We start from the raw sequence: 19,002 nt of genomic DNA, 5'->3' as shown, positions 1-19,002 counted from the left end.
AACCTGGCAGAACTATGGACTATAAGGTGGATAGAAAGCTGGCTAGATTGTCGGGCTCAACAGGTAGTGATCAACGGCTCCATGTCTAGTTGGCAGCTGGTATCAGTGGAGTGCCCCAAGGGTCGGTCCTGTGGCCGGTTTTGTTCAATATCTTCATAAATGATCTGGAGGATGGTGTGGATTGCACCCTCAGCAAGTTTGCAGATGACACTAAACTGGGAGGAGAGGTAGATATGCTGGAGGGTAGGGATAGGATACAGAGGGACCTAGACAAATTGGAGGATTGGGCCAAAAGAAATCTGATGAGGTTCAACAAGGACAAGTGCAGAGTCCTGCACTTAGGACGGAAGAATCCAATGCACCGCTACAGACTAGGGACCGAATGGCTAGGCAGCAGTTCTGCAGAAAAGGACCTAGGGGTTACAGTGGACAAGAAGCTGGATATGAGTCAACAGTGTGCCCTTGTTGCTAAGAAGGCCAATGGCATTTTGGGATGTATAAGTAGGGACATTGCCAGCAGATCAAGGGACGTAATCGTTCCCCTCTATTCGACACTGGTGAGGCCTCATCTGGAGTACTGTGTCCAGTTTTGGGCCCCACGCTACAAGATGGATGTGGAAAAATTGGAAAGAGTCCAGTGGAGGGCAACAAGAATGATTAGGGGACTGGAACACATGACTTATGAGGAGAGGCTGAGGGAACGGGGGATGTTTAGTCTACAGAAGAGAAGAATGAGGGGGGATTTGATAGCTGCTTTCAACTACCTGAAAGGGGGTTCCAAAGAGGATGGCTCTAGACTCTTCTCAGTGGTAGCAGATGATAGAACAAGGAGTAACGGTCTCAAGTTGCAGTGGGGGAAGTTTAGGTTGGATATTAGGAAAAACTTTTTCACTAGGAGGGTGGTGAAACACTGAAATGCGTTACCTAGGGAGGTGGTGGATCTCCTTCCTTAGAAGTTTTTAAGGTCAGGCTTGACAAAGCCCTGGCTGGGATGATTTAATTAGGGATCGGTCCTGCTTTGAGCAAGGGGTTGGACTAGATGACCTCCTGAGGTCCCTTCCAACCCTGATATTCTATGATTCTATGATTCTATGAGAACTGCAGTCTCTGAGCTCAGGAGACGCAGGGAACACTCCAGGCCCATCCACCCAGAGACACACACTGTTCCAGAAGGGCATAAGGAGCAGTCAGAACTGTGGTGCTGGCCAGGGCAGGTCTGGGGCACAGTGGGAATAAACTGGATGAAGAGGAGGGATCAGGGGCTGCGGTGGGGGAATAAAGAGATGTGAGGGGAAATAAGGAGGGACGCCAGCCATTAGGAGGAAAGGAGATGGAACAAAGAGCGATTGGTGAGGGTGGAAAATGGGGGAAAGACATCGCTGGAGGAGAAAGTGGGGAGTAAAGAGGAAATGCTGGGGGAAGGGCTGACAGGAGCTACTTGTGGGAAAGTGTGAACAGGCTCTGAACAGGGGCAGATAAAGGGAAAGTGAGTTCATGGGGCTCATGCCAACCTATAGTAGCACCCCATCAGGTTCCCTCCTGCCCAGAGGCTGCACACCCTCTGTGGCTGCCCTGGCCACCCACACAAGCCACCTTTGGCTCCTCTTCTGAGGGGAGCAAGGGACAAGGTCCTGCCTCCTCACGCTGACTCCCACCACTGGGTGAGACCTCCTGAGCGAAATCCGGCCTCAGGCCCATGCCTCTGGCCAGCGTTACATCCACATAGGGCTTTGTAAAGGAATGGCTAGTATCACATGCAAATTATCTATAGGCATGCAAGCTAGCCAATGAAATAACTGGCATCAAAGGTCACCCAGGGAGCCGCACAACCTTTGAGGGGCTACATGAACCCAATAAAGGGGTGCAGGCACAGGTGCACATGCCAAGGGACTCCAAGATAGAATCACCCCTCCTAGTGTTGCCCTACATTAGCATATCTTTGCCCCCCCCACCCCCGCGTTCTCCGGGCTGGGCCTCAGAATTGCATTGCGCTGATGTCCAACCCCTCAGGGAACTTGGGCTCAGATCCTCAAAGGTATTTAGGCACTTAACTCCCACAACCGAGGCACCTAAATACCTTTGAGGATCTGGGCCTCTGCATTTCCCATCCGACTTCCCATTTTATTCACTCCCATTGGTGTGGAAAAGACCCCACAAACATATGGTTGCCAGAGTATGCTCCCTATAAACTAAAATAGCATGAAACCCTCCCATAATTAGCGCTCGTTAATTTAATAACCTCTCCTTAAGGATAATGGCAACAAACGTGCGTTGTTTTTTAATGGCCCAGTGTTTAACAGACATTTAGCTGGTTTGTTTCATTGTTAAATATTCACACTGAAAGAAATGACTGTGAGCTGGTGTTGCGGGACCCTGGGATCTGCTGAAAAGAGTCTGCAAGGTTTTATTCCAGGAGGAAGGATAATTGAAACCCTGTCAGAAAAACCCTTACCCTGCCCTACAAATGGGGGTGAAACTCTGCTTTCTCAGAGGCCATCCCCTCTTTTAACAACCAAGCAGATGGTTCAAACAGAAATTTCTAAATGCTCCCCTTTGCCCCATGCAAGAGGCTTTGAGCGCTAGACAAAATACATTAATTGGAGGGCATAATTGGAGGAGGGGGAAAGGGGCCCAGACCACCCCTTGGCCCCTGACCACAGATGGAAAATTGAGCAGCATTGCTTCCATGCACTGGCTTGCCTTCTCCCACACTTTTGAAATCCTTCCAGTGCCCTTGGGTACCAGCCCCCCGCCCCCAGGGAGAAGTGAAGCAGGGGGTGTCTGGAACCCACAGGCCCCAGGAGGGTGGAGAACTAGATTCAGGCTTTTGGTGCTGCCTGGGGAAGCAAGGATGCAGAAGGAGGAGGGAGGTTTCGGGCTCCCAGAACTGCCTGACCCCTGGTGGGGATGGTGCTCTTTAGCCTGACTGCCTCATTGGGTATGATCTTGGGACTAGGTGTGGTGGGGGGAGACTGCAGGGCTGGGTTTAGGGGCAGAGCTCAGTATGGGGCAGAAGAAGAAGAGTGGGTGTAGACTGGGGTGCACGGAGGACAGCGTGGGGTTGGGTGTGAGGCAGAAGGAGAGGAGGGGGTGTAGATCTGGGTGCACAGAGGAAAGCATGTAGCTGAGTGCATAGGCAGTGTGGAGAGCTCAGACCTGATATGGGGGAGCCGCGTGGGAGAGCTCAGGGCTGAGTACATAAGGACAACTTGGGGCTGCATGCAGGACAGGGGAGGGAGATCTCTGGGCCCCCTCCTTAGAAAACACCAGTTGCATCCCTGAATCCATGGTGCACTCATTCTGCACAGCTGCAGGGCAATGGGGAATATCTATTATGAGCAGAATCAGAATCCTGGACCAAAACACTCCTGAACTTGGAGGGTAAAACCCAGGTCTTAGTTTGCGCATAGATTTCCATGACCATTATGATCATCTCACATGACCTGCCAATACAAACCAAAGAACATCCCTGGGTAATTTCTGCATCAAACCCATAACTTGTGTGACTGAAATAGGTTCAGAGTGATCAAGCTGAGCCCATTATAAAGAAATCTCTAAACTGTGATCTTGGATCTCAGATGCAGCTCCAGGCTTTCAGCACATGCCCACTCTAAACATCAGAATGTGACCAAAAGAACCACCAGACAAAATGCTAAGGTGAAATACCGGTTCCACTGACATCAATGGCAACCCCCCCTTGATTTCAATGGCATCAGGATTTCATCCTTAAAAAACCAGAAGTGCATTGTTAGCTCATGCTGAGGCTCCGAATTCTCCTTTCCAATTATGCTGAGACCAAGTTCCTGACAAGAAATGTCATTGTGAACTAATTGTTTAATACTGGTGTGACTGTGCTTGATAATTACATTTTTGGAAGGTATTAGTGGAATCCCTTTCCTAAAGGTTGTAGGCTGAGGGAGCAGTTATGTGATTTGCAGCTAATTGTTCAATTAGGTGTGTTGATTATACACGGGAAGTCTGCAATGTAACAAATTAGATGAGTAGTGATGATGGTTGAAACCACTTCCCTTCTCATCCACTGCAACAGCAGCCTCAGTTTCTCATTTAATTTATTCAGAGCGTCATAGACGTTAAGGCCAGAAGGGACCACTGTGATCATTCAGTCTGATCTCCTGCATAATCCTGGTCTAAAACCTCACCCAGTCATTTCTGCATCAAGCCCATAACTTCTGTTTGAGCTATGGTATGCATTTTAGAAAGACAACCCCTCTTGATTTGAAGACTTCAAGTGATGGAGTATCCACCACACTCTTAGGTAGATTGTTCCATGGTTAAATACGCTCACGGTTAAAAACGTACACCTTATTTCTAGTCTGAATTTGTCTAGCTTCAGCTTCCAGCCACTGGATCTTGTTATGTCTTTTCCTGCTAAATTAAAGAACCATCTACTTCCAGAAATCTCTCCTTCTATAGGTACCGTCAGACCACAATCAAGTCATCTCTTAAGCTTCTCTTGGATAAACTAAATAGATTGAGCTTCTTAAATCTCTCACTATGTATTGTCAACCCCAAGTGCTCAAAAATCACAAGTGAGATCCCCTGACTTCATGAATTGTTTGTTTTTTAAAAGTCCCAAGATTTTTAAGCCAAATACATTGAGGTTTTTATTTGTCTTCCAGCTTCTGAGCCTTTAGGACCACTCATGTCACTGTTTTGAGCTTTTCTCTGCAACCAGGAGGCTATAAACTTACTTTAAAAAAAAAAAAAGCTGAGATGCTTGCACAATCACATGACTCCAGGAGCTGCTGCTTCAAATAAAACATGTAATATTGGTTTCAGAGTAGTAGCCATGTTAGTCTGCATCCGTAAAAAGAAAAGGAGTATTTGTGGCACCTTAGAGACTAACACATTTATTTGAGCATAAGCTTTCGTGAGCTTATGCTCAAATAAATTTGTTAGTCTCTAAGGTGCCACAAGTACTCCTTTTCTTTTTATGTAATATTGGGAGACTCGAGATTACACTATGAGAGTTGGCAACCCAACAATGTACCCGGCAACAGCTTGTGAATAGAGTTCCTTTGGAGAAGTATCTTCCATTTACTTAGTACCCAGAAAAAATGACAACAGTAATAATGCGTAGAGCTTTCTAAACTTTAGGCCAGATCCCCAGCTGGGGTGAATCATTGAACTTGAGGATCTGGCACATTATTCTTAACAGAACCCCTAAAAAGAGGACCGGGATTATTAACCCAATTGCACAGATGCAGAAAAGGAAGCACAAGATAAGGCTCAGTTTGTTGAATTAAACCACCGGCCTGCAGTGGCCCATGGGGAGCTGCAGGGGGGATTGTGCTTTGGGAAGAACAGTCCCTTCCTACAAGCCCTGGTGTATCGGAGCAGCATGCACTTCACACTGTCCCTTTGGAGGAGGCAACCTGGCACTCCCAGCTCTGCTTTACACTAGTATTAAAATGCAAACCAGAGTGGTATCACAGAGAAACATCAAGGGGCTGGTGGCTTTTTTCTCCCCAGAGCTTCCATTCCTTGCAGGTGAGAAAAACAAACAAACACCTAAGCCAGCCGGAGACTAAATAAGAGACATTTCCTTTAATTAAGGAGAATATAAATATTTCACTAAGGGATTTAGGAGCACAAATCCCACTAAAAGTCAATGGAAAATCTGCCCCACAATTGCTTGGTTGCCTGTCCTTTCTCCTCGGTCATTTTCTTGCACTGTAAATACCACTGAGTGCTGTTTTAATGTTGCCACATAAAATCATGTTCATGTTTTTACCTTGTAAAGTCTGTTTACATTTAAAAAGGGAGGGTCTCAAACAGTATCCCAGCTCATTAAATTGGGCGGGGGGGGGGGGATTCTGAAAAAGAAATGTTTACAGTTATTGTTTAATTCTGGGCTGGGCCTAGATACACATTAAACTTTCAAGGGCTCTGATTTTCAGCCCCTGAGCCACAAGAAACAAACATGCTTGTCAATGTATGGTTTTTATTTTTCTGAGTGTTATTTTTCCCTCTGTTTTATTTTACCAGCTGTGGTGCCAAAAAAAAAAAAACCCCTAAGCAAACGGCTGTGACTGGCTTCACAAGTACAGCTTTATATGAGCAACTACAGATGTAGTTTTGATCTCTGAGTAATGTGTTTGTACCCCAAAAATAAATAAAATACCAACCCAAACTCCAAAGCAATGATGAAATCCAGAATGTTTATTGTGATCTTCGTTTTTAATACTGAAAAACATCCCAGCATAGGCGCCGACCTCGTGGGTGCTCCGGGGCTGGAGCACCCATGGGAAAAAAAATAGTGGGAGCTCAGCACCCACTGGCAGCCCCGCGGATCAGCTCCTCCCATCCCTCCCAGTGCCTCCCACCTGCCGCGGATCAGCTGTTTAGCAGCATCTAGGAGGCGCTGGGGGGGAAGGAGAAGCGAGGGCAGGGTGTGCTTGGGGGAGGAGGCAGAACAGGCAAAGCAGGAGCGGGGGTGGGGTTTGGGGGAAGGGATGGAGTGGGGGCGGGGCCTGGGATGGAGCAGGGGGTGGAGCATCCCCCAGCAACTCATAAAGACGGCACCTATGCATCCCAGTTGCAACGGGCATCCTGCCCCAGATTAGGGCCTCATCCAAAGTCAACGGGAGATATTGCACGGATATCAATGGGCTTTGGACCAGGCCTTTAATAATTTTGCCAGTCATTGGCTATATAGAAATTTAGACTTCCCTTTCTCGACCTACTTCCCTTTCTAAACAAGGTCATTTCTTCCAAGGAAAGGATTTGCAAAGTCTCTTGAGATTTACTGAGCTGTGCACAGTTTGATTTGGTGTGAACGGCGGGTGATCGTAGTGTCATGGTTGCTATCTTGGCCAACAACACGCAGGGGATTGAAGCAGAGACATCCAGACCTGAAACCCGAGCTGTACAGTTGAGCTAAAGAGCCAGCCCCCTGAGGCGGAGGTTATAACAGACTCCTATCCTCTGTGGTTTGGGTACCAGGAGAGCAGGTAGTACATGCTCAACACCAACACCAATATTCCACACTGCTCCTAAAATGTCTGACCCCAACTGCTCTGTAATGATCAATTTCACCCGCAGGGGGAAAGGTCTCAGCTTGATTCACAAACACATGAAAGGAACAGTGAAAACTTGAGGCCAGATTCTGCTCCCCCTATAGCAAAAATACCCTGGACTTCAAAAGACGCAGGCCCTGGATTCCAAGTCAGGGCGCACTCCACAGGACTTTGTCATCTTTGGGTGAAATTCACGCCTGTGCCGGTGGCCAGCACAAGTGCCATGCACCATTTAAGACCTATTAGTTCACAAAACAAGGCTTCAGAGTTCCTGTTTATAAATGGAATCTTAATTAGCTGGGGCCGGCTCTACGCACATGGGCAAATTTCACCCAGAAAGTGAATTTTGACCCTGAAATCACAAGTATGCACTGTGCAAACCTGATTCCAAGATGCACCCTCATCCACTCAGGGAACAGAAACAATGCCAGCTGACCTCTGTGTCCAATCCAAAGGACATCAGTTTCAAATTTCAAATGCTTGCAATGATCGGCTTGCAAATCATCAGCAGACCCGGCATTATTCAGAGAAATCAGTGGCAAATAATTTCTAATGACCTGGTCAACTGGAGGAAATTGAGGTCTGTTCATGGACAGAAAAAGAGGTGACCCGGGCCAGATAACCACACGCGCCACAAATATCTTCCTTAGGCACTAAAATAAATTCTGCAAATTCCTGAGAGATTCAGGGCATTTGAAAGAGGATGCTATGCCAAGTGAAGAGGGGGTAAGAATATTTAAATACTGGCTTGTTTGGCTGCACCATGAGGTGAGCAATACTTGGGGCCCTACCTAGGGGCAGAGCAGGGGGTATTACAGACAAAGTGGTCTCACGGGAGCCCCTCTGCACCAAGGAAATGGTATCTGCATCAGCCCTGCTTAGTGCAGAAGGTTATGAAGTGAGCCAGGGAAGGCTCCCCCTCCTCCCCACACTGCCTCAGGGCTGTAGTCACAGCCTTCTAGTGGCTTCACAATTCCCTGCCATGGAGAGTTTGGGGAAGATGGGCATTCCCAGCTCAACTCCTCCTAACTAAACACGAACGCAAATAAAAATTGTAGAACTAACATAACATTTCCCATCATCCTTCAGTCTGCCCCTTCGGAGCAGGAAGTGTCTCTAGTACTCTGTTTTTACAGCCCTATCACAATGGGTTCCCTATCTTGGTTGGTGGGTAGGCACTACTGTAGTAAACATCATTCATTCATTATTCCCCCTGATTCTGCTATCAAGATACCCAGGGCTTAGTGCTGTGTACTGAACAGCAGGATTAGGGTTTATGTGAGTATTTGGATTTAGGCAACTTCAGTATTTGCAATTGTTAATGGACTCCCCCTTCATGCTTTACGTTCAGGTGCCCTTTATAAAAGCTTTATAAAGGGGTAATAAATGATTAATAGATGTTTTAAGAAATGGTTAATCAATTATTACACAGGCCAATAAACCAGCTGCTCATAACTCAGGCTGGGAAGAAAAGGTTGTCCTGCCCTGTGCGAATTTTGGACATTTTGAAAAATTTTCCCCATATTCAATTGGGCCGAAAAGCCACAGTCTGGAAAAGTCACCTCGACTCAACGCAACAGAAACTTTCTGTTTCAACAGCGTCAAAATGGGAGATTTTGACACAAGTCTTGAAACTTTATTTTAAACCAAACATTTTTCAAGTCGAATGCTTCACTGAACCCAAGGCTGCTTCGCAAATTGGCATTTTTCGGTGAAAAATATTTTGTTGAAAAATCCCCGACCTGCTCTTATGAGAACCATCTGTAACACTGTCTACTGATGTGCTTATATCCGTCCATAAATACATACTAGACCATCTAATACTTATTCATAAACCCTTTCTAAACTCTTTATGAATGAAATCTTAATCCCATGGCAAGCAGAGAGAAATGCTGCGGATACTGGGGAACTGTAACTATTTATCTTAGGTAAAATGTTTTTTTAAAGCCACCATAAAGTTTGTCCAAATCCCTCATCTGGATAATTTTGTTTTAAATCAGCATCTAGATACATCAGTGAAATTCTGGCCCCATTCAGTTAAATGGCAAACCTCCCATTGACTTCAACAGACCAAGATTTCACCATGGGGCCCAATCCTGCTGGCACTGAAGTCAATGAGAGCTTTCCCATTGATATGTATGGAAGAAGGTCTAGGCCAATAACTATTTTACATTCATAAACTCTTATTTAAGTACCCCTGGGTGAGATTTTGGATGTAATATTTAGGGGCTTACCTTTGGAAATTGAGCCAACAGAACTAACTTATAAATCACCTACAATAATAACTAACCATTACAGAATCATAGATTAGTTTAGAATAATTAGATGTTTCCAACATTAACTGCTCTCTCCATGTTAATTTTGTGCTAATAATGCCAGTACCATACATATCAAGACGGTGGGCCTGTTTGTGTGCATCTCTATGTGGATCTCAGCCAGAATATATCTTCTAAGCAATTGTCACTAAATCTGGCACATGAAGAAATCAAACTATAAGCAGAATGAGAGGAGGATTAGTAGGTTTGGAAAATAGTTATTAAAAACATACAAGTGTGGGAAATCTCAATACAGCTAAAAGAAACTGAAAGAGTATAGAGATCTTTGGGGGGGTTTCCCCCTCTTCCCTATGCTGTCACACTAATTAAAGAGATCTGGTTATCTTGTATGAAAACAATCTACAGACCCACTGTAACTCATATTGTCTCATTCTGTTGTATTCCCTTGACTTCTGTATTTTTCACCTCCTTAAAGGTCTAATCTTGTTCCTACACGATTCAATGGCAAAACTCCCACTGACTTCAATGGTGCAGAACTGAGCCCTTAATACTTAGGTAACAACTAATTTAATTTATAATTATACTGTCAAAGGGTTTTTTTATTTCTAGTAAAAAGCTAGTAATAAAATGAAACCATCTAATAATTAGAACAAGTGGGTATATTCACAAGAAATTGGCTTTTCATTTGTATACATCTCTGAGTATCTATCTATCTATCTATCTATCTATCCATCTATCTCTGGGTTGGAACCATTTTCCCAAGTAGTTCTTACTCATGCAAAGAGTCCCAGTCAGCCAGATCCCCTCCACTTGATGGAAATCAGCATTGCTCTGTGCATTTCAACAGAGCTATTGCAATGTGCCCCAGTTGCAAATCTGGCTCAGTGACTACACTGTGACTGTTTATTTCAATAAGGAAGATCCATATAAGTAAAGGCAGCAGGATTGGGCCCCTTTTCTAGCTAAACGTTCAGAAGCCAGGAAAACAGACATATATAAGGCACAACCTAAAAAGCCAAGCCCACGGCAACTTAGGCAGGTGTTTATATTGTGACATTTCATCATATTTTCCCATCACTACCATAATAGCAAGGAAGTATGTTCTGAAGGCTCATTTTCATTTTTTTTTTAAAACAGAAGACACCTTATATTGCTTTTAATCCCACAAAGTACTAAAACTTGCAGCTATATTTTTACCAGTGGATTAACAAAGCACACACATACCAAGTCCTGAGACCAAAAAAACACAACCGGTTTTCATTTTTTTAGCTGCAACTCTTCCTTCCATTTCAGCTTCAGAGAGTTCTTTCCTTGTTTCCTGAGTGTTTGAAAACAATGCCAAGCTTCCACTCTCACAAATTCTGCATCAAACTTTACTTGTAGCTGCAGTAATTAAACTCATGTCCTTAAAAGGAAGTTACAGAAGCCACTTTAGCGAAATATAAGATTTGCCCTGGAATACACTCGCCTTATTAACATGGCGAGAGAAGAACTTTGCCAGTATACTCAGTTTTCTAATAAATCAAATACATTTCCAATGTTCCTGAATGAATATCATGGGGCTTGTCAATATGTGTATTATTCTCATGCATAAAAGTCTGAACTTTGACTCCTGGGAAGTGCCCTGTTAAACAAGCCCACTAGCCCACAAACTTGGGTGGCCACTGATGCCTCTCTAGCATACTGGACATTCTGGTACTTCCGGGAAGGGCGTAGGCCCACCCTCGCCTATGTGACCCCACCCTGCCACCCAGAGGAGGAGATTTTGAAGAGCCATTGGCGTGACCTCACATGCATGGTCACACCTCCTGGGGCAGAGTGGTGCATTCTTTGGTGTTGCCCATCCGGGATTCAGCACAGGGGACAAACCCATAGGAAAAAAGAGGACTGTCCAGTTTAACGTGGGACAAACGGCCGGCCTCCCACCAGCAAACCCCTGCAACACACAAACTAAACAACTCACAGAACTTGGGGAAATGAGTCCCAGCATTAAACACTGAAAAGCCTACAAAACTGCTACTGACGTAGGTGGCAGAGGGATCTGGCCCCATTTTTCTGATTTGCCAAAGGCTTAATCCAAAACCCCTTTAAAGCAGTAGGTTTCTTTCCATTGGCTTTAAATGGGCTTTGAAGCAAGCCATCCTGGGGGTCCAGCTCTGCCATGTAGGTAGCGCCCATAGTAAGAAGCAGCATGCAGGCCTGGAGGAGCTATGCAGGAAATCTCAAGGCCTCCCTAGCAGCCACAGGGAGCCCAACGCAGGGAATGGGAGAGAGTGGGAAATGTCACCTCTGCTGACCTGCCCTCAATGTCAATGCTTTTAAGAGCATAATTTCCAGAGCAGATACAAAACTTCTTAACTGTTCTCTGTAGATACATCACACAATGATTATGGTACCAGTGAGCTACTGGCTCTCGGTAGAGACCTTACTTGCCACCCTTTGGTGAATTATTATGCATATACCTGATCCGGGGAATCCCTGTAAACCCCCATGCATCCCCTCTGTCCAGTTGGCATCAAGAGGTCCCTGGGGCGGTGCAGTCTGGAGGGGAGGGTGGGCCTGAGTGGGTGCTGTGTCTCTGGGAAAGTAGCAGTTCCTGGGCCACTCTTGTGTCCATCCCTTATGCTGGGGGAGAAAGCTCCTTGCTCTCCAAACATCCCCACAGCCCTGCATTTAACACTGCAGAAGGATATGAATGGGAAATAGAACAAGAGGGACTCCCCTTCCACCCCTCATCCACCCCAGTATATACTAAAGGCCATGTCCTGTGGTTCTCACCCAAGTCAAACTCCTGCTGAAATCAAGAGAAGTCTTGCCTGGGTGAAGACTTTAGGAGCAAGGCCCCACTCTCTGTCTTAACAAGAAGGTGCCCACTCTCCCCAGGGTTTCCTGCCCTGCAGGGTTAGTCCCAAGACTGGAGATATGGATTCGATTCCCCGTGGGAACTTGGCTAAATCACCTAGAATGAAATCCTGCCCCCACTGAAGTGAATGGGAGTTTTGCCATTGAGCCCAAGGGGGCCAGAATTTTGCTATTAATCTCTGGGTGCCTCAGTTCCCCCAGCTGTGCAATGGGGATAACAGCACTGCCCTGCCTCGCAGGGGTGTTGTGAGAGTGAACATAGGGAAGACTGGGCGGTGCTCAGACACTGCAGTGATGGGGGGCCGGTAAGCTCCTTAGATAAATACTTTTTGTGCTTTTGAGATCAAGTGAAAGAAACCAGGAATCCCCATGCCCTGTAACCACCCTCTGTAGGGCCACAAAGGCCTTTCAGGCAATTACAGTCCCATTTGCAAAAGCCACTGACGCCCTTTTAGGAACCCGTCGGGAATCCCGCTGACTTTCCAGGGGCTCCCGAGGGCACCGGGCCCTTCTGAACCTGGCACTTCGGCCCTTGCAGCACGTGCAGTTGTGTCCCCCCCCCCGTCTCTAGCCTTAGCAGGGCGGTGGGCTCCCCTCAACAGGAAACAGACCCAATCTCACCCTCTGGGGGTCCGGCTGCGCCCCCAGATTGTCCCAAACACAGAGCCGCAGCCCAGACACGGGGGGCGCTTCTGGGTGAGAAGCGAGGGAGAGGAAAAGCCCCCTGCAGCCCAGGCCACCCTGGCCAGCTGCTGGGCATCCCCCTTCGCCCGTCTCGGGCGGGGGGCAGAGCTGGGTCGGCAGCCGCGGGCCTGCGGGCGGGCGCGTTTGGCCGGGGGGGGCTCGGGCTCCCGCGGCGGGCACCGCAAAGCAACGCGATGCGCCCGATTGCCCCCCCCCCCCGGGCCCTGGCTGCCCCGGCCCCGCAGCTCGCTTCTCCCGGCGGATCAGGCCCGGACCTGCGGCCCCCGGCCCAGGGCCTTTCTCCGGGCAGAGATCGCGCGCTGGGGGGACCGGGGGCCGGCCCCTCTGTCCGCCCGGCCTGCCGCCCGCGGTCGCGCTCAACTTACTTCTCGTAGTCCAGCTTGCAGTAGAGCTTCTTGTCGCGGTAGAAGCAGGTGGTCTCCAGAGGCTCCCGGCACGAGGCGCACTGCACGCAGCGCTCGTGCCACAAGCTGTCATTGAGCCGCAGCAGAAACCGGTCCGAGATCACCCGCTGGCAGCCCTCGCACACCGACCTGGGGCTCGCGGCTCTGCCTGCGACCAAAGAAACACAGGGAGCCGTGGCACCATGGGCAGCGCAGTGGCCCCTTCCCCAGGCCCCCCTTCCCCGGCGCCCCCCGGCTGTGGGTCTCCAATGAGCCGCAAGCCACTGCCAGAGGCTCCTTGGGCTTGTGGTGCCGCTCCTTGGAAGAGCTGCGGGGGGGGGGGGGGCAAATCGAAACGATCGTTCCGGTTGCGGGGGCTTTTTCCTGGGCAGAGAACTGCTCTAGTAATGATCCAGGGCGAGAACTGCCAGGCCGCCCTGACACAACCCCGTGGGATTTGCATACACGCGCCTTAGACATATACACCACGCGGGGACACAGGCGAGACAATACACTGCCCGCTGTATCCCCTCCGCAACCGAGCGGGTGCGAGTCAGGCTCGAGTCTCAAGAATATGTTGCCTTTTTCCCCCCTAAACGAATCTGTAGGAAAAGAACAAAAATATTTGACCTCCCAAAGATGGCAAAGGATTATCGGCAGGACAAGGGAGATAAACATCTCGATGGCAAGCGGTTAGTTTTTCAAAGAATTAACCTTCCTTAGTTAAGTTCGTATTTATGCACACGAAAGCGCCCCCCCCCCCCCGCCCCAGTTTAGGAGCTATCCCTCCCCCCAGTTTAGGAGCTATTCCCCCACCAGGTTAGGAGCTATTCCCCCACCAGGTTAGGAGCTATTTCCCCCCCCCCCCATGACATTTTTTTAAAAAAGTGGCATTAAAGGAGTGAAATGTTTGGGGTCGAAGTAATCATAAAGGAACCCGTTTGACTCCGGAGATAAGGAGAGAATTCATAAATCAACAAAAACCAGGAGCAGATGTCATCAAAGGGGAAATGTAGAGCCTCCCCCGAACAGAGAAGTGAAATGAAGACGAAAAAAGAAAACACTTCAGCTCGTTAAAAGAAGAAATTTCACCCGTTTGAATGTTAAGATTTTTATCAACAAATGAACTGTGGTACTTGAACACGAATTTAGTTTCGAGTCACCTATTCTGGAGTTGGGTATTTCTTACAAGGACTAAACGTTCTTCGAAATATGCGTATTTTCCCCTTAAACTCATTATCTATCTAATCTAGATAGATAGATAGATAGATAGATAGATAGATAGATAGATAGATAGATAGATAGATAGATAGATAGATTCCACAAATATGTAGTGTATATATCTTATCTATGTACAGTATGTATGTGAGTATATATGTATGTTTATATATATATATATATACACACACACATTATATATAGTTATAGATCGATAGTAGAAACAAAAATTAGTACAGCTAATCTAGAGAAAGGCGCTATAGAATAACAGGACTGGTATCTGAGCTGGTAGATTTGTACACATTCCATCGATATAAATTCCACAGTGCTCTCTGCACCAATCTGTGATTTCCAACACTGTAATTATTATGTTTATTAGTGTTGCTAATCAAAGCAATAGAGCGAGATCTAAGAGGTTCATTTTTTTTAATCCATTCATTTTATAACCCTAAAATCGTAAACTAGGTGGATATTTTTCATTTCTTTTAAGCGTGGGGGAGACAATTAAAAAACAAAAAACGACTCCGTGAAAAATCACCCGTTTTCCTGAATCCCCGCCCAATATTTTGGAAGGCAATTTTCAAATAGTTTTTATTTTGATTTTGTCAAGGCCTAGTTAACAAAAACAAAAGACAATCCCGGGAGAAGGAAAAAGCAGAATCCCTCGCCTGTTCCACGCCACAGCGGCTGCGGATTTCAATCCCTGGTTCTTCTACACTTGATTTTATTTCAGGTTTCAGAGTAACAGCCGTGTTAGTCTGTATTCGCAAAAAGAAAAGGAGGACTTTGGCACCTTAGAGACGAACCAATTTATTTGAGCATAAGTTTTCGTGAGCTACATCCGATGAAGTGAGCTGTAGCTCACGAAAGCTCATGCTCAAATAAATTGGTTAGTCTCTAAGGTGCCACAAGTCCTCCTTTTGATTTTATTTGTAACTTTCTCACCGGTGGGAAATTAGTTCTAAGGGTTGGGGCGGGGGGGGACGACGGATAATGTGTGCACCTAACTGGGCTGTTTATTCTTGGTCACTGGAACCTGGGCGCGTGCTAACCGGAGTGAAATCGTGCAAACTTTTGCTGAGGTTCTAGCTAAATCCGATTTCTTGCCTTCTCGCTCAGAGAAAGCGAGCCTGGGAGAGGCACGTTCACACATGCATTCGGTAGCGGAGTGTGGGAAAGGCAGGGGAGAAAAGGCCTGATTTTTCCTCAGCTTGAGGCTAGATCGTGATTTCAGGGGGAAGCTGGATCCGCGGGGCTGGAGGGGCGTCAGATTTCACCAGGGGCTTGAAATCAACCATTGCCCCAGAGAGCGCACGAAAGAGAGCCGAAGCCCTGGTCTCTTACCGGGGCAGCAAGGGGAGAGGAGCTGCGCAGCGCCTCACTTAACAGCCTTTTCTTTTCTCTGTCCAACGGGTGGGATGCGGGGTCTCCCCCCGGCCCCCTCAACCTGGCCCTGGGGCGAGATCAGCACGGGAAGTTTCTTGCAACTTACCCAGCAAGGAGGAGAACGGGGCCGAGGTCTCCAGCGCGTTCTGCAAATTCTCTTCCATTTTCAACCCGTCTAACATGGTGAGGGACCGGGAGGGGAGTCAGCCCGGCTGCAAAACAGCAATGGACACGCGGCGCTTAGACGCACCCCAGAGCCGGGCTGGGGCCGAAATGGACAAGGCGGTGGGGGGGGAGGGGCTGGGAATGGTGTGTGGGGGGGGTCGCTACACGATCAGATTTTGTCCTGGGCCGGTTGGCTCTTTGCAAGAACTCCCCTGGCCTCCACCTCCGGGGATCCAGGGCTGCAACTTCCCAGCTGGTCCCCTCACAGCGGACCCCGCTTCAGCTCCATCCCCTCTTTGCAGGCGAGGCGAGGATCCATCTCTACCGCCGCTCCGAGCCGGGCCCAGGGCAATTAGAAAGCCGCTGGGAAGCCCCGCAAAGCCCCCTCGCTTTCCGCCCAGTCCCACCCCACCGCGGAGCTCGCTTACCTGGCCGGCGAGGGGACAGTTGCAAAGTAGCCGCAAAGGGGGAAGCCCTGGTTCCTGCGGGCAGACGCGCCTGGGGAGCCCTGGAGGAAACACCGATTCCTCCCCTGGGCCGGCAGCCGCCGCTGCAGCCCCCCGGCTGCTCTTCGGCGGCGCTTTGCCCTCCTCCTCGCTCCCAGAGCCCTCCTGCCCCGAGACCGACTCGGGCCGCTCTCCCTGTGCAAAGCGATCCCGGCCGGGTTTGCTCCTCGGGGTGAGGAGCTGCAGGTGAGCGGGAGGCGGTTGCCTGGAGTTGCTGGCATACGTCTGCGTCTCTCTCGGGTAGGCTTCCCCTAGCAGGTCTCCTCGGGCCCTGCGCTGCGCTAACCTGTGGCAAAGCGAGCTCGGGTCTTAGCTCTCTCTTCCTGCTGCGGGAGCTGGTCTCATTTCCTGACTCTGGTACCTCCCAGTCTCATCTCTTAAGTTTCCTCCCCATCGGCAACTCTCCTGCCTCACCGCACCCGCTCTCTCTCCATACCAGGCTGCTCCCTGTCTCTGCAAACAGAGCTCTGAAATGAAGAGAGGGGACACAGGGTGCAGTAAAGAAGTGTAAAGCACCCACGCCGCATGCATATTTAATAGTGGGGGGGGAGCCCTACACCCATGCAATATTAGGGTGGTACATCTAACCACTCACAACCGGGAAATGCTCAAGTTAAGTTGGAATGTGCAATCTTAGCATCCCAGTGTATGCACTAGGATAAAATCTTTGGGGGAAACCCGAGCTCCCTTGAAATCGAGGGCAAACTCCCATTAACTTCAGTAGGGCTGGAATTTCACCCTTTAATTTGGAGGTCGCGCTATTCTTCAACTAATACTGTATATCTTACATTTAAACAAAAAAAACCGTAACTAGACGTGTGTAGCATTTTGTTTTCCTACTTCAGCTGTACAAACAGTACCTGATAATCATCGATAGGGAAAGCACCCTGGAAAAAGTACTGAGGCAACATATTTCAGATGCAGGACAGCAAAGCGGAGCCAAATTTTAACTCTGAATTCCGTTTTTGCCTGATCTGGAGCTAAGTAAATCTCCCATTCATTTTAAGGGCAGCTGTACCTAAAACATGCAAGGTTTAATACCTTGAAAATATACTATAATTGTTTAATACAATGAAATAATTAGTTCTTGGGAAAACATATCATTTTATGTCAGACACTGAAACAATAAAATCCGTTTGCAACTTGACAGGTTAGAATTACCGTCTTAATGTGAAATACACCCTGCCTCGAAAGTTATCAGTATCAATGTTAGATGGATTCAGGAAATTAAAGAACCCGTTTTGCAATATTATCGTCATTTCATTTTGTATTGCAAAGTACTCCGAACATTTTGGACTTCGCTAAAGAACTTGGGGGTAGGCTACTTGAGAAAGAAATATTGGACTAACTCTTCATATTAAAGATACAGTTTAATAAATTATCATATATACTGCTATTATCAGGACTGATAGGGTTATTATTTGGTCAAGCATAACTGTGTCTTCATCCAAAGAGGGAAAGCACTGGATTTTGGATGCACAGTGTTCACACCATTATTTAACGTCATGCTTTGCACACAAATAAATACATAAAAATAACCCCAACTTTTTTAAAAAAACCAAGTTAGTCCAGATATCCTGTAACATTAAGATAATGAACTCAGAAAAAAATAAGATATTAATATATTACAAGATATTAAACATGTTTATCCAACGTTATCCTACGTTACAGTCCTTAATAATATGTTACATTATCTATTATTTGAGACGCCATAGGGGATCTCTTAGTTAAAGACTATTGTTTATATACACTGAAGACTGGCATTTAAATATGCACAGGCAACTTTAACCCCGGCATTTCCTGGCTTTTGAGTACTTCTCAGAGCCATCTTAAATGTGCATTATTATCACAGTTTGATGATCAACCATTTATAACAGTGCAAAGACGAGGCATATTTCCACGAGTTGTGTTACAGTAGTGCCCAGATGTTCCAACGGATGTCAGGGTCCCATTATTTGAGACCCTGTAGAGAGTAGAGTTGATTAGCAAATGTTCCTCCAGTTTTCCACTGGAAAATGAAATTTTAACTAATTTGTGACGTTTCATGAAATTGCATTGGGGTGACAACTGTGTTTTTAAAAATGGAAAAGCAATTTTCAAAATGTTGGACATCCCATTTTGACATTTTTGAACTGAAAAGTTTTGATGGTTCATTGAAAAGTGTCTTTTCATCTTGCATTGTATTTTAGAAATATATCTATATAATAAAAATAAAAACAAATCCCCCTCGCAATGAAATATTTCACATTTCTAGAAACAACATATTTTGATTGACCCCCAAAAACATTTTTTTTGTTTAGTTTTGCCCTGCTTTTTGAATTTTTGGCTTTTTGCTTCAGTTTGGGACAGCTTTTTTTTTCAAAATCTCCAAATTTGTCATAGGAGAGAAAATCCATTTCCTGACTAGCTGTACCAGTAACAGACAGGCTATCCTAACCCTGAAGAACTTAAAAGCTAAACA

At 46.9% G+C, this 19,002-nt stretch overlaps 1 protein-coding gene across 1 annotated transcript in view; it reads right to left on the bottom strand.

Annotated features, from left to right (window-relative positions):
* Positions 1-16,547, bottom strand: part of LMX1A (LIM homeobox transcription factor 1 alpha) — a 144,697-nt gene extending 128,150 nt beyond the window's left edge. Inside the window, exons 1-3 of the mRNA XM_073356381.2 lie at positions 16,464-16,547; positions 15,977-16,082; positions 13,249-13,435 (exon numbers count right to left, since the gene is read on the bottom strand). Of these exons, the coding sequence (XP_073212482.1) occupies positions 13,249-13,435; positions 15,977-16,052 (263 nt within the window). The 5' untranslated portion in view covers positions 16,053-16,082; positions 16,464-16,547. The remainder of the gene's footprint in view (positions 1-13,248; positions 13,436-15,976; positions 16,083-16,463) is intronic.
* Between the last annotated feature and the right edge of the window lie 2,455 nt (positions 16,548-19,002).

This window comes from Lepidochelys kempii, chromosome 8 (genome assembly GCF_965140285.1).
Source record: "Lepidochelys kempii isolate rLepKem1 chromosome 8, rLepKem1.hap1, whole genome shotgun sequence".
Taxonomy (NCBI): Eukaryota; Metazoa; Chordata; order Testudines; family Cheloniidae; genus Lepidochelys; species Lepidochelys kempii.
The sequence above is the reverse complement of the archived record's forward strand: the minus strand, read 5'-3'. Positions and strand labels throughout refer to the sequence as shown.